At 50.8% G+C, this 14,027-nt stretch overlaps 2 protein-coding genes across 7 annotated transcripts in view; one reads left to right on the forward strand and one right to left on the reverse strand.

Moving 5' to 3' along the window:
- KIRREL3 (kirre like nephrin family adhesion molecule 3) overlaps window positions 1-14,022 on the forward strand; it is a 518,771-nt gene extending 504,749 nt beyond the window's left edge. For 2 of the 6 annotated variants that reach the window (XM_073239497.1, XM_073239498.1), the window contains 4 exons: window positions 1,842-2,024; window positions 3,391-3,500; window positions 6,685-6,771; window positions 7,297-14,022. In XM_073239497.1, coding sequence (XP_073095598.1) covers window positions 1,842-2,024; window positions 3,391-3,500; window positions 6,685-6,771; window positions 7,297-7,740 — 824 coding nt within the window. In that variant the 3' untranslated portion in view covers window positions 7,741-14,022. Of the gene's footprint in view, window positions 1-1,841; window positions 2,025-3,390; window positions 3,501-6,667; window positions 6,772-7,296 lie in introns of those variants that run through there. The other 4 variants (XM_017663648.3, XM_073239499.1, XM_073239500.1 and 1 more) reach the window with 3 other exon arrangements.
- Window positions 5,538-14,027, reverse strand: part of ST3GAL4 (ST3 beta-galactoside alpha-2,3-sialyltransferase 4) — a 49,359-nt gene continuing 40,869 nt past the window's right edge. Inside the window, exon 11 of the transcript XR_012132641.1 lies at window positions 5,538-6,765. The gene's annotated coding sequence lies outside the window, so the exon portion shown is untranslated. The remainder of the gene's footprint in view (window positions 6,766-14,027) is intronic.

Raw genomic sequence — 14,027 nt, forward strand, 5'->3', positions numbered from 1 at the left:
ATAAAATTCAAAAGCAGAGAGCCAGTGAGCTTCCAGAGCAGTTTTCCTTTCCTGCTAGAATGAAACCCTGGGAACAGTCTTCTGTTTGTCAGGGCAAGCTCACCAGGGCTGAGGTCAACTGAGGTCAAGCCCCTTTTCTCACTCTCCGTGGTTGAAACCAACCCACACACCTCTTGTTTTTCCAACCCACACACCTCTTGTTTTTATTCCCTGAGTACCGCACCCACCTGCTCCCCGCTCCTCGCTGCTGCCACAGTGGGCTCAGCCACCAGCAGGCAGGTGATGCGTGCGCTAGTGTTACCGTCCTCAGGTGGAAAGAAAGTGCCAGCATACCCACAGGCCCGCCAGCTGCCTGGTACCTGCTCCTTCCAGGAGGAGGGGCCAGGGTTTGAGGTTTACTCCCCCTCTTGTCTCTTTAAAGAAAACAACAGCAATGAGAGGCTAGCCCAGAACCCAAGACAAATCTCTAGTTGTTCCCCTCACCCGCCTGAAAGTGGGGGACGTGGGGAGGTGGGAGGGAGCTCAGGCTCCAGAAGGAACTTCCTTTCCCCTAAGAACTACTTCTTTAAAAAAGCCACAGTCCTTCCCATATGGAAATAGCAACAGTGCTTGAACCTGGCCGGGTGCCAGGTTCGGTTCCCAGGCCTTTATCCACATTCACTCATCCAAATCCTATAACAACCCCCTGAGGTAGGCACTATAATTATCCCATTTTCCAGATAAGAGAGGTAAAGTAAGGTGCTCAGAAGTGATGGAGTCTGGGCCTGGGCAGAGCATGTGAGGTTTGGAGGGTGCCGTGTGGCACACTGGGCTATGGGAGCTGGGCAGGACCGGCTGGAGAGGGGATCAGAGACCTGGGTTTGCCCTGACTCTGATGCAGCTGTGTGTCCTGGACCAAGTCACTTGACTTCTCTGGACCTCAGTGTTTCCATCTATAACTGGGAGGCTTGGACTCCGTGGGCCCTAAGGTCTCCTGGCCCCTGCATTCTCCAGATGAACTAGTCAGGGGCCAAATCATGTGTTCAGACCCCATAAGCAGCCCCAAAAGGGCCAGGGCTGTCTGGAAGTGTGCCCTGACTCCAGCACTCTCCCCATCGCCAGCTCCTGGGCTAGGGCAGGAGGCAGACCAAAAGAACAGGGCAGGAGTGAGGGTGTGTACCCAGCTGGGGCTCAGGACCTCTCTCAGGGAGGGGAAGGAGCAGGACTGGGCAGGGGGAGGGGGGTGAGGGAAAGGAGAATGTCCCCTCAAGGAGGAGAAGGCGTTGCGGTCCTGGCCCCTGCCCCTAAGACGGGGCCTCTGTTCTACTACCCGGGATGCCCAGTAGGCCCCTGAGGACAACCAAGACCTGGTTGTCCATGTCCATCCCTCCTGCACCCGGGAAAGGGAAGAGAAGGAAAGCACGAATCCAACAAGCAGGGGAAGTGACCAGAGTCGTTCCTCAAGGAACAGCCAAGCCTTAGACCTTTCCAGCCGCTGCGTGTTAGAGTAGCCTTGGTTCAATATGGGAGGGAGCCAGACTGCGCAGCCCTGCCTCTCATCCCCATGTTCCTCTACCCCTGCCTTCCCCGCCTGTGTTGCTCGCCCCCTCCCCACTCCACCACGGCCCTGGCATCTTCCCCAGCCACTCCCACCCTCTCCTCCACCCAATGACCTGCTTGAGCTGACCCCCATTGGACCATGCCCGTGCCTGCCCAGGCCCCCGAGACCTCTCCCAGGAGGGCCCATGTGCTGTGGTGACCCCCGTGTGGCAGGGGCTGTGCCCAAGGAACTGAGTGAGGTCCTGGGGGGAGAGCGGGCTGCCCCAGATCCCTCATCAGCTGTGCCTGCTTCTCTCCCACAGAGTCTGTGCCGATGGCTGTCATCATTGGGGTGGCCGTAGGAGCTGGTGTGGCCTTCCTCGTCCTTATGGCAACCATTGTGGCCTTCTGCTGCGCCCGCTCCCAGAGAAGTACGGGAGGGAGACCAGGGATCTCAGGGAAGGGGACAGAGAGAAAGGCCGGGCTTAGGCTGCCCCAGAAAGCAAGTAAGCAGGAGGGCAACAAGCAGGGGCCCTGACCGCGCCGGGAGCCGCCGGGATGGGGATGAGGGCTTCTGCACCCTCTTATGTGTGGGGCTTTGTGTGGTTCTGGCACATAGCGGGCACTCAACTGATGTGGACTGGACTGAGTTGAACTTCACTGACAGAGCCGTCAGCAAGCACTTTGGGTGGGACACATGTAGCCATAAAGGACTGTATAGAAACAGGGAAGCAGGGAAAGTAGTTTGGTCCCTGCACGCCAACATCTGCTAGCCTCACCAGAAAAGCAGTTCACCCACACATGGGGAGAAAAGCATTCAAGGAATCACTTTGTGCAGACTTTTAAAGATCTTTAGTCATTAGCGATAAAACTGGTGTGTGTGCATTCTTGAAGAATCGTGTGCCTGGAGTTTCCATCCTGGGCACAACTCTGATGTTATGTGCAATAGATAGACACATGCAATTGACATGTGGACACGTAGGGCAGGGTGGCAGAGAAGTCACAATCCTCTAGTCCCGGTGTTTTTGCCACATGAGCTTGGGCAAGCCACTGCTATTCCAGGCCTCAGTTTCCTCATGTATAATAGGAAGGGGTTGGATGGCGTGACTTTTATGACCCCCTGGTCACACATTCTATGAGCAAATTGAGTAATCAGGGTAAGCTTGCCCCCTCCACCACTTGGCAGCTTCACGTATGAGCAGAAAGCTGTGTGTTCCTTACATTCCTCCACGCCCAGCTCAGCAGCTTTGGCACTCTAACTGCCCTAATGATGTGGTCGCAGGACCTCCCTCCACACCCTCTCAGCGGAAGGCATGTGGAGCATATTTTAGCAAGAATTTTCTATCAGAACTCTCCAGCTATAAATAGGCTGCCTCGCCCAGAAGCCAGAACATCTCCATCACGAAGCACTGACTTGGGGGCTGGACCACTTGGGTGGGAGGTTGACCATGAGACCCTGAGGTCCTTTCCAAAAGTAAGATTAGTGAACCTCTGAGTAGAGAGATCCAAGCCTGGTAGAGTAGGTCAGAGAAGACTTCTAGAAGGTGAGCCCTTAGTGGGATGAAAAGAGACTAACTCTGTAGGGTGGATGAAGGATGAGGACAATTTCTCAAGCCCCAGAAGCAGCAGGGAAAGACTGAGATGCATGCCACTGGGAGCCAGCAGAGAAGGGGCTCTGACACCCAACAGCCCCCAGCACATCCACACAGGTGTTCTGCAGGCGTGGGGCACGGAGAAGCTGAGTTCAGGGCCTGGAGGGTTAATCAGAGACTGAGTTCACCACTGGGGGAAGTGGGAATTTGACATCTCAGGCTCTAAGGGCTGAGGATGAGAACTGAATCTGCCATCTACACCTTCCTATTTTATGTCCAGATCTTAAAGGTGTTGTGTCAGCTAAGAATGACATCCGAGTGGAGATTGTCCACAAGGAGCCTGCCTCAGGTCGGGAGGCCGAGGAACACCCCACCATCAAGCAGCTGATGGTGAGAATACCGTCTTATCCCCATCCCACCCCAACCCCTGTGCTCCAAGAGGCCCTGGGACGGGAGGCTTCTTGATACCCTTGATGTTCCCAAGCATCAGTCAAGATGGGCCCTCCCCCAAATAGGCCAGGTACCTCCTCTCAGCCTACCAAGAGTTCCTGAGCATCTACTATATTGTATTGAAAGTTCTAGGAGGCTTAGAGACTAAGGTATAGTCCCAGCTTTCAGAGAATCTGACTCTTCAGTAAGGAAAGAAGACGTATGTGTAAATTTCCAAAAGAATTTGTTATATAATACATATGTTGTCATATATATAAATCATTCTAATCATAGACATTATAGATGCTCAGCACATGCCCTACCCCCCACCCCCAAAAGCCATCTACAGGAAACTTAGGTTCCGCTTCAGGAACTGGGTTGCTTACCAGAAGCAAATTCAACTTCTCGGGAACCGGAAGCCCGTTCCTTCTCTTCCTGACCCCCACTGATGGACCACAATCCTCTCAGCTGCCCAAGCAGAAACCCGGAAAACTGTGCTAGAGGCCTGGGGGCCAGTGCTGACTGGTCATGGTTGAAATACCTGGGAGCAGCTGCAGCAGAGAAGGGGGTAAAGAGTGTGGGCTTTGCTGTGCCTGCATCTCCTCGTCTATGACATGGGATGACAGAGTACATGGGGCCATAGGGAAGGCAAAATGGGTCAAGCCCAACAGGGCTTGCGGCCAGTGGAAGGCAGTGTGCTCAAGATATATTAGCCATTTGTGCTGATCTGAAATAATCCATTTCCTCATCTGTCTCCACTAGATGGTGAGCAAGCTTCCTTATTCATGCCCAAGTCTCCAGAGCCTTACACAGTCCCTGGTACATGCTTGCCGATGTTTATTGAATTGACATGACGTTTTCCTCTGTTGCTCTTTTTCCTACCCAGTTGATTCTCAGGTCCTGTCAATTCTACTTCAAAACATCCCTCAGATGTGCCCCTCCTCCACTGTATGGTCACATCCTGAGCTGGGGGCTGGTCATGCTCCCCGGACTGTCACCACAGTCTCCTTGCGGCCTCAGCCTCCTGGTTTCAACACTTAGCTCAGTCCACCCTCCTGTCCACAGAAAGGATCCTTCTAAAACGCAAATCTGATTCTGTCACTCTCCTACCTAAAATCCCTCAGTGGCTCCCATGTCCACTGGATGAGGTCCAACAGCCAAGCATGTTATCAGCACTCTTTATCAAAGAGGCAGCTGCCGCCTTTCCAGCTGCATCTTCCTGCCAAACGCATCTGGCCTTCCAGACACCCCAAAGAAGCTGCAGTTCCCTGCCTTTGAATCTTTTATACAGAGGCTTTGCGCAGGCTGTCCCTCTGCCTGTTGATTTTTCTCGGTTGAATTTCATACTCCACTATGTCAATCAGCTCGAATGTCACCACCTCCATAATTTTCCGAGCTTGTCCCCCTGCGTGCTGGCAGAGCTGTGCACTTCCTGCTCTTCCCGAACACTTTGCAGGCTCCTCTTTTAGAGTGCATGGCCCTGGTTATGTGTTAGCTCCCCAGTCATCCCAGGGTTCTTCAAGAGTGAAGGCCAAGTTCTGGAATCTCTGCATCCGTTTCCCCCATGCCTAACATAGTGCCTGACACAGTGGAGTGTTTAACCTTACAAGGGGGAACCCACAGTCTGGACCTGGGAAGGAACAGATACCCCTGTAGATGAGCTTCATCAGGTCTGGTGTGGAAGTACCCAGGCCTGTCTTTCATCCCAAATGGGACCTTGAATTGCTTCTCCCTGGAGCATTCTGTGCCTCAGATTGTCTCCACACCCTCCAGTCCAAACCCTCAGGAAAGAATTGGGGGTCGCTCGGTAATCAGTTAAGAGCTGGTGGGGGCATAACTCTGGCAGAGAAGCCTGCTAAGGGCTCTTTGGCTAAGCCACCTTTCAGAGGAGGAGAACTGTATCCCCCATTCTTTTGGCCCCTGGCCCTTATGCAATCCCAACATTGAGGGGAGGCAGTCTTAGATGTCAAATTTTCTGGAAAAGAACTCCAATCCAGACAGAGCTAGAACATTTACTAGAAAATGAAAAAAGCAGCATTTGTGAGGAACTAAAGGGGTGGAAGCACTTTGGCTGATTCCATGAGGCTCCCAAAGGAGACTAGAAAGGGAGAAGAAACATTCCCAGGTCAGAGAGTGGGTGGGTGGGCACCTGGCCTAGACCATGTCGTGTGCAGAATGATACCTGGGAAGCCTCTCTGTGCCACAGCATAAGCATCACTGTAGCTATTCAGATGAACATATACCCACCATGTGCTGAGTACACTTTATTTTTTACCCTAAAACATTTTAATTTTCAGTAATTTGGAGCTATGCCACTTCATTCATTCATCCACACCAGCATAACATTTGTGACATCCCTACTCTCTGCCAGGCACTGAGCAAGGCACTAGCGAATCAAGCACCAATGAAATACAATTAAATACAGTTGCATTCCAAAAGCATTTTGGTCAATGACCACAATATGCAAGGCCCTGTACCAGGTGTTCTGGGGACCCAAAGAGACACAAAAAGTGATCCTTGTCCTCAGGTTCCTGTTAAGAAAGATAATTTTGAGTACATCTAAGTCACTGCTATGAGTAACAGGTGTGGCCCATGGTGCCATCATCTCACAGGTAGTTGCTCATCATGATTCCTTCTCAAAGCCTTTGATAAGTCTGCACTGGGTGACGCACTTCCTGTGAGGACACCAACCTGTGCCCGGGAGTTGAGGGTCTGTAATTATTCATTTACAGGTCTAGCTCCCTGATGAGCACAGCTGCATCTTAATACATCTTAATCTGCGTATGCCTGGTCCTTAGCACAGTGCCTGGCCTGAAATTCAGTAAATGCCCAATGAATGGAATTGAATCAGCCAAGTGATATTCCTGGAGGCGACACCCTCGCCCAAGGGGAAAGTTCGGTCTTAGAGACCTGCACCTCGTGCACCCACCCACCTCTCCTTTCTCGCAGGTCAAGGACCCAGGAACAAGGACCTGGAATCTGCTCCCAACTCCTTCACCTGCCTTCCGTGGGCCGGGCAGGGAGGTGGAGGGAGGGGAAGGCAACGGTGGCAAGCGCCTTTTGAGTTCATTTCTCCCTCGTTCCCTTGGGGGAAGTGAAAGTTCAGTCACTTCCTCTCCACTGAGCAGCCACTTCCGGGTTGCAGATGGACCGTGGTGAGTTCCAACAGGACTCAGTACTGAAGCAGCTGGAGGTGCTCAAAGAAGAGGAGAAGGAGTTTCAGAACCTGAAGGTAAGAATAGCCAAGGGTCATAAGGCACAACCCTGCAGTCCGGTCTTCGGCGCTGCGGCCCAGCCCCAGCCCCAACCAAACAAGGACAGCAAACAGAGTCAGGTCACCGCGGGGACAGGTGCCCATCCTCTCCCTGAGGTGGCACACGCCCCAGCCAAGGAGCCAGAGGGTTCTCAGGTTGAGATCTCACGGTTCTGTTCTCAGCCGCCTCACAAATGAATTTTAAAAGTAAGTATCCATGTCTGGACAAAAACAAAAATCACTTAAAGCCTGGCTCTCAGATGACTTTCTGTCGCCCTGACATGGTGAAACACCCAGCCGGGAGCCCCCTGCCTCCCTGCCTGCTGCCACCTGAACACTGGTCAGCCCTCTCTCGGCGTCCCTGCCAGGCTAGCCGTCCCCACCCCAGCCCACTTCTGCCGGGCTCCCTCCGGCTTTCCCTCAGCCCTTCCTCCTAAGGCAGTGCCCGCTCAGCCTGGGAAGCCCGGGCGCCCAGGGACGCTGCTCTCGCCCTTCTCCCCCCAGGACCCCACCAATGGCTATTACAGCGTCAACACTTTCAAAGAGCACCACTCGACCCCCACCATCTCGCTATCCAGCTGTCAGCCGGACCTGCGCCCCACAGGCAAGCAGCGAGTGCCCACGGGCATGTCCTTCACCAACATCTACAGCACCCTGAGCGGCCAGGGCCGCCTCTACGACTACGGACAGAGGTTCGTGCTGGGCATGGGCAGCTCGTCCATCGAGCTCTGTGAGCGGGAGTTCCAGAGAGGCTCCCTCAGCGACAGCAGCTCCTTCCTGGACACACAGTGTGACAGCAGCGTCAGCAGCAGTGGCAAGCAGGATGGCTACGTGCAGTTCGACAAAGCCAGCAAGGCCTCCGCCTCCTCTTCCCACCACTCCCAGTCCTCTTCCCAGAACTCCGACCCCAGCCGGCCCCTGCAGCGGCGGATGCAGACTCACGTCTGAGGATACCAAACTGTGGGTGGGGAGTGCTGGGGAAGGGGCTGCGGCACAGTCTGGCTCTCCAGAGACCGTGGGTACTTGGCAGAGGACCCCAGAAGTGGCTGCCTCCAGGACAGCCCCCCGAGTGCCTCTGCCACCACCCTCCTCCAAAGCCCTGATCAAGCACAAGTCTGGGTCCCAGCCGCAGTGTGCCGGCAGGATGCAGGAGGGGAAGTGGTCAGAGGATGCAGCGGAGCATGCTGAGCTCAGCCCTGGACGCTCTGGTTCCAGCGCTTTCCTGGACGCCGTTCAGCTCCCTGCTCCTCCCACAGGCGCTAGAGGCAGCTACAAGTTTGCTTTAATGAAACTGCCATCCGCTCTCCGTGAGCTCTCCCCCTTGCTGCCCATAAGCCCTACCCCTGTGCCTGTGGCCCTCTCCAGCCTGGGCAGGAGTTGGGGAAGCACTTCCCAGCACCGAGCTCCCCAGAGACCCAGAGCCCCCCCTGCTCAGAGCCCAGACCCTGAAGGGCAAGAAGCCAGAAATGGCCCTGGCCCTAGAGCCTCTCCCACAACACTGGCCATGCGCCCACCCCCTAATTTGTTTGGTGTTTTGTGTCCATGCTCTTGCAGTTCTATCCTTGGACTTGATGCTTCGAACTCTGAGGTGGGACTGGCCCAAACACACTGTTCCTGGAGGGGCTTGGAGGGAGGGGAAGTGTGAGCACTTGGGGGATACCTTGCCCACCAGGCTCCTCTCCAGGCTGTGCTGTTCAGAGTCCCCCACCCAGCCCTACTTCGTGTACTCCCCTCTGCCCCTACAGCACAGCCGCAGCTAATACAGGAAGTGAGAGAGCTTCTCTGGACAGGGATCTTTTAACAGTCACTGGAGAGTTTCCTGGACTGGGTACGGCTTGAGGGGCCTAGAGGGCAGGTCACTGAGATGATGAGACTCATGTTCACAGCTGATGAAGCTCCAGGGGCCTAGATTTGCAAAAGGGACAATAGTCCTGTCTTCAGTGACTCCACAGGCAAGATCCACCTCCCCCTGACATCCACCTGAGAATAAATTTGTTGGACTTATCCAACAAATCCGTTCTGTCCTTTTGTTCCTGCACAGCCCAGGAAGAACTCAAGAACTCAGAGAGTACATTGAGGACCCAACGTTCATTGCCCTTCCTTAGTTCAGTGTTCCTAGATGATTAGGGTAGCTGAAGGCTGTGGCTGTGGGGCATCAGCACCCAGGGAGAGCCCTGTCCTTGCAGACGCGCCCAACCCAGAGTGCATGCAAACGCCAGGCTCACCCAACACCTGACTCATGCCAAATAACAGCTCAGAGGCCAAGTGGTCATGCTGGGCATGAAAGGGGTCATTCTAGGCCTTTCAGCAATATTCTGCAAGGGAAGTTCCCTTCGGGGTTCAGGGCAGGAGGCCCTCTTCAAAGAGCCTATGCCACCAAACACCCTAATACTCTGGGACTCAAAGAATACTCTAAGAATGGCCTTGTTTGGGTGGGAAGCTTGACATGGTGATGGTAGACCAGATGGGGAAGTCTAAGTGCTAGTTCAGGGGGCAGGGTTTAAATGGAATTTTGGAAAACCCAAATTGTCTGTAAGGTTGGAAGTCCCTCCTAAGATTTAGACCCTTCTTCTCCAGCCTTACCTGGTAGTCCTTACCCCTGTTGGAACCTTCACGTCAAAAGTGTGTGTTCTTTTCACACATTGTTGTCTGGGATGGCCCCAACCACAGATTCTGTACATAGCCTTCAAAATGCCTTCACCCAGTGGAGTTCTGCTTCCACCATATTTCCTATTGCTTCAAAATTCCCCAGTTCCTTTGCTGCCCCCAAGCCTGAGGTAGTAAAAACTGTTAAGAAATGTTAAGTGTGTATCCCAGTTCAGATTGTGCTCCGAGTCCCATTCTGGCCTGGCACAGATGTCAGGATATTGGTCCCTGTGCACCCTACCTTAACCTTGAAAACCTTCTTCCTTTCCATATATGTTTTGCCTTTGCCAACAGGAAACAAGGATCTAAGACCAGCTGCCAGCTGCCTTGGCATACTAGAAGAAAGACAAGGATGACTTCAGGGGATTTGTCCCCTAATTGCATCTTCACCACCTCCTAATCCTCACCACTGCCTACTTTGCCCCTTGCCCCTGTCTCTCTCTCTCACACACACACACACACACACACACAGCTCTTACAATCGGTGGAGGTGCCCATTCTTTTCTGGGGCCCAAGGTTATGACAGAATAACCAGAAGAATAGGGCATGAGTCTGTTCTCTCATAGGATAGAATGAGCTCCTCTCCCTCTGTCACTCCAGGCACTCCCAGGGGAGGAATGCAGACTCTCAGGCAAGATGAGCACAGAGGACAGGAGCTGGCAGCCCGGACTCAGCCATGTAGTCTCAGTCCCCAGCCCCCTGAGCTCTTCCAATGCACAAATTCAGCAAAGAACTGCTGAAGGGATAGGAAGTCCAAGTAAGGCCTAGGTGAAAGAGGAGAATGTCGAGGGAAAAGAATAGCAATATCCAGGGGCTTCTGGGAAGCTGAGGCATTGAGGAGGAGACCAGGCTGAGCTACATATACCCCTCAGGTGTCTCCAGCCCTACTTACTTCTTGCAAAGGAGTAAGAAAGCTGGTAAACAGAGGTGTTAGGAAAAAAATAAATAAAGAAGGCAGTGGGAAGCCCTGAATCCCCCCATAGATGATCTCAAATTAACTTTTTATTTGTAATCTTTTTTTAATCCTGACCATTCCACAAAGCATCACCATTTTATGGACCAGGGAATGAGGCCTAAAGAAGCCAAAAGACTTGCCCAAGGCACAGAGCTAACAAGTGGCAAACATGAGATCTAAACACACATGGTTCCCACTGTAAAATGTTTCCATCCTACAGTGCAAGCTCAAGGCCACTTTCATCCTAGAATAGGATGGTCGTTTTCAAGGCCATCTGCTAGTACCCAATCTGGGGCAGGCTGAGCAGGGATAGGCCACAGCTCCTTTAGGGAGGCAGGACTAGCATTCTCCCACTCAAGTCCCCAGATGACCTGCAAAGACCACAACTCCTTGGGAAACAAAGCCATTCTGTGTATCAAATCACCCCCACTCCTAGCAAGGCCAGTATCCAGCTTTCTGATAGCTTTAAAATTCATTATTGGCTCCAAGTCACTGGATGGGAGCCCACTTGCTCATTCCCAGGCTCGCTATCAGTCTGGAAAGGCCGGGGTTATTTCCACCACCTCTTCAACTTCCATGGAATAGGAAATGCTATCACGTGAAGAGCTAGAATGCCACATCAAATCCATTTCTGATGGAGCCTTTTGAAACAAGTGCTATAAAGTAATAGGGCTTTGAAGCTGCCTTTGAACTTGTGGAGCGGAGAGGACCTGGGGAAATGAAAACGAACATGCTGAAGTCCTTGGGAGATTTCTCAGAACAGGAGAAAAGGAGCCAACAGGAACCCCATTCCTCACTTCCTGTATGGGAAGCATACATGCAGCGTGTGGTGTTTGTTATTATGGCATCAGAATTGAAATTGCAAGGCACCCAAGCTCGATTAGCTCTTCCCAAGTATCACGTACGCGGTTTATGACGGCACCAGAAAAAGACAAAGGGGAGTCCTGTGATTAGTTTCTTCTCTAGGAAGTTTCCCTACAAAATAAGCTCTTTATTAAAATAAAGGTATAAATATTTGAATAAAAACTCTTAGTTTGTGTATTAGATTTTTGTTTGAAATACCACTTTGTTGCCTCTTAAAAGAAACAAACTTTTAGACATAGGCCAACGACATCTCGACTAAATCTTAAAGTTTACCTCCCCTTTTAAGCAGTCTTCTAAAAGCCTCTTACCGAAGATGTTTTAGGAGTTGTAAACATATACAAGCCACTTTCAGTTTTAGCATCCAAGCTACAGCGATCTTTGAGAATCACTGAAGAAGAGCTGTCACTCTGCTAGCTATGTCTCATCCCCAGTAAGGCTCCAATCATGTTTTCCCCAACCCTGTGTTTCAGTCTTTCTAACTCGGTCATCAACTGGGAAAAATGAGAAAGTCTTGAGTGACTTGTCTTTCTAAAAATGAGGACATGTTTTCCTGGATGAATGCGTTTTATTGCAGGAAGCCATGCATTCTTCTCTGTCTTCTTCCTGGGTCCGTCTCTGCCTGCTCTCTAACGTTAGGCTAGGTCTTGAAATACACTGAAAGCATTCATTACTACAGGCACAGTAGTTCTATCCTTCCACAGCCCTCATCTTTAAAAGGCCTTTTGTGAACATACACCATTCACAAGATACATTGCTGAATTGTGGTCTACATCCCTGGTACCATTCCATGTTCCCAAAGCGTCTCTCTGGGACAATCCACCCAGGCCACCCACAGGGCTGGGACATCCTCAGCCCCTGGGTGGAACGCTCCCTTGAACTCACTCACTGATCAGAAAGCCCCATCTATGCAGAGGCATCTCCTTCCGCTGCTTCATAACCTATGGCCCTTGGAAATATCTTGGAATGCTGTGAGAACATTCAAATAATGCTCCTTTGTAACTATCTTCTTTGTGGTGAATCTAAAATACTAGTGCTCAAAGACAAGGTAAATGAAGTCTCAGGAAACATGTCTTCTACGGGAGAATTTGGGTCTTAAGTAAGTGGAGCATCTCTGACATCCATTCCCAATTATGCAAGGAGAAAAGTGCTACTCAGGATAGGAACTGATATTGGGATTCATCCTTCTCAAAGTCACCATCAATTAGGCAAAGACAAGTCCAGGTGGATTACCTTAAATACACCTCCTTCACCACCTTTCTAAGGAAAGTAAGGGCAGAATTTTCAGATAAGAAACTATCTGACTTATATTAAGTTTCTCTAGTTCTCCTGCCATGCAGGGCTACATCAGTGGAACATAAATCCACAGAGAAAAAGAACAGAAATGGAGAGAACCTACCAGACTCTAACTTCTACTTTCATGGGATTTTTCCTCAGGAGAGAAATGCGTTTTTAAGCAAGAGATGCTTCTTAAGTGTTAAAGTTGGTGATGTATGTAAATGGTGTTTTAGGAAGCCTCAGAATAATAGATGGTTCTGGAATAGCTTAGTTCAATAATTCCAACTTCAGTCCCCTAGGGTGATTTCAACATCTGAGCCCTCTCTTACTCCCTCCGCCCAACTCCACCCTCCCAGTCTTGCAAGATTCTCAAAAGAAAGCTGTGCCTCTGTTGAGGGGTTGGGTGTACTTTAAGTTGGTCTTCCAAACTTGAAACCTGCCCCACAAATTTCATTTTTCCCTAAAAACTTTTTTGTCAAATCCTCTGTGTTAACTTTGCTGGACGGACTGTGGTCCTGCTCTCTGCAATACCTTTACATGAAGAAACAGAGTCTTCCAATGCACGTGGGCTCCTGCCAAATCTGACATCTAATGAAACTCAAGGTTCATCTCCCCGATCATTTCTCCAGCACAGAATCCCCAAGATCCCTAACAAGAGAGGTAAACTTGAGGAGAAAGAACTGGACAGGGAAACAGCTATAACTAGACACACACATAACATAAATCCCTCCTAAACTTTTAAGCTGGAAGGACTTCCTGGAACCATGTCTGGAACAGAACCATGGGAATGCTCAAAACGAACAAATAGTCTTCCGAAGCTATAATTAAGACATCAAAAAAGTTAAAGGGCTTAGAGGGGAACTGACCAACTCTGAGCTTGTACTTTTCAACCTTAATTTAGGAATTTACTGTGGTATGCTGCATGCCATCAAAATGGATAATGTCGCTCAAGAAACCACTTTCTCCAAAACCCCTAAAGGCGTGACTTCAACATGAAAACCACTGCCAGGGAGCAGTCTGAACTCATTGTTCATTGTTTGATTGTGCAAAGCCTGCATCTGAGTCATTCTCCTGATGTCTCACCAACCCCTACTTAGTTTGTAGGTGATTTAAAGACAAAGACCTTTCTGTAACCAGTCATGCTACTCAGTACCTGGGCAAATATTTGGTCCTCCAGATATACCTCACCTGCATTTCCAGTATTTTCCGTTATTCAAGGCGGTTTTCCAACCTAATATTTATATCATACTTTACAGTCTACACAAAGTTTTTACAATCATATTCCCATTAGATCCTTTCAACCTCATTGTGAGATAGGCATGCATAAATCACTATTTACAGGTGGAGGAGCAGAGGTTCACTGGTCTAATTACATGACAGAGCACCCCCAGGAGTAAAACCCACGACCCAACCGTGCGTATTTTGGGGCACTACACCTCGGTGCCTCAGAGATAGAACTGTTTCCAAGCTCAGATTTTTCCTGAGCTAGACAGTT

Source organism: Manis javanica, chromosome 6 (genome assembly GCF_040802235.1).
Source record: "Manis javanica isolate MJ-LG chromosome 6, MJ_LKY, whole genome shotgun sequence".
NCBI lineage: Eukaryota > Metazoa > Chordata > Mammalia > Pholidota > Manidae > Manis > Manis javanica.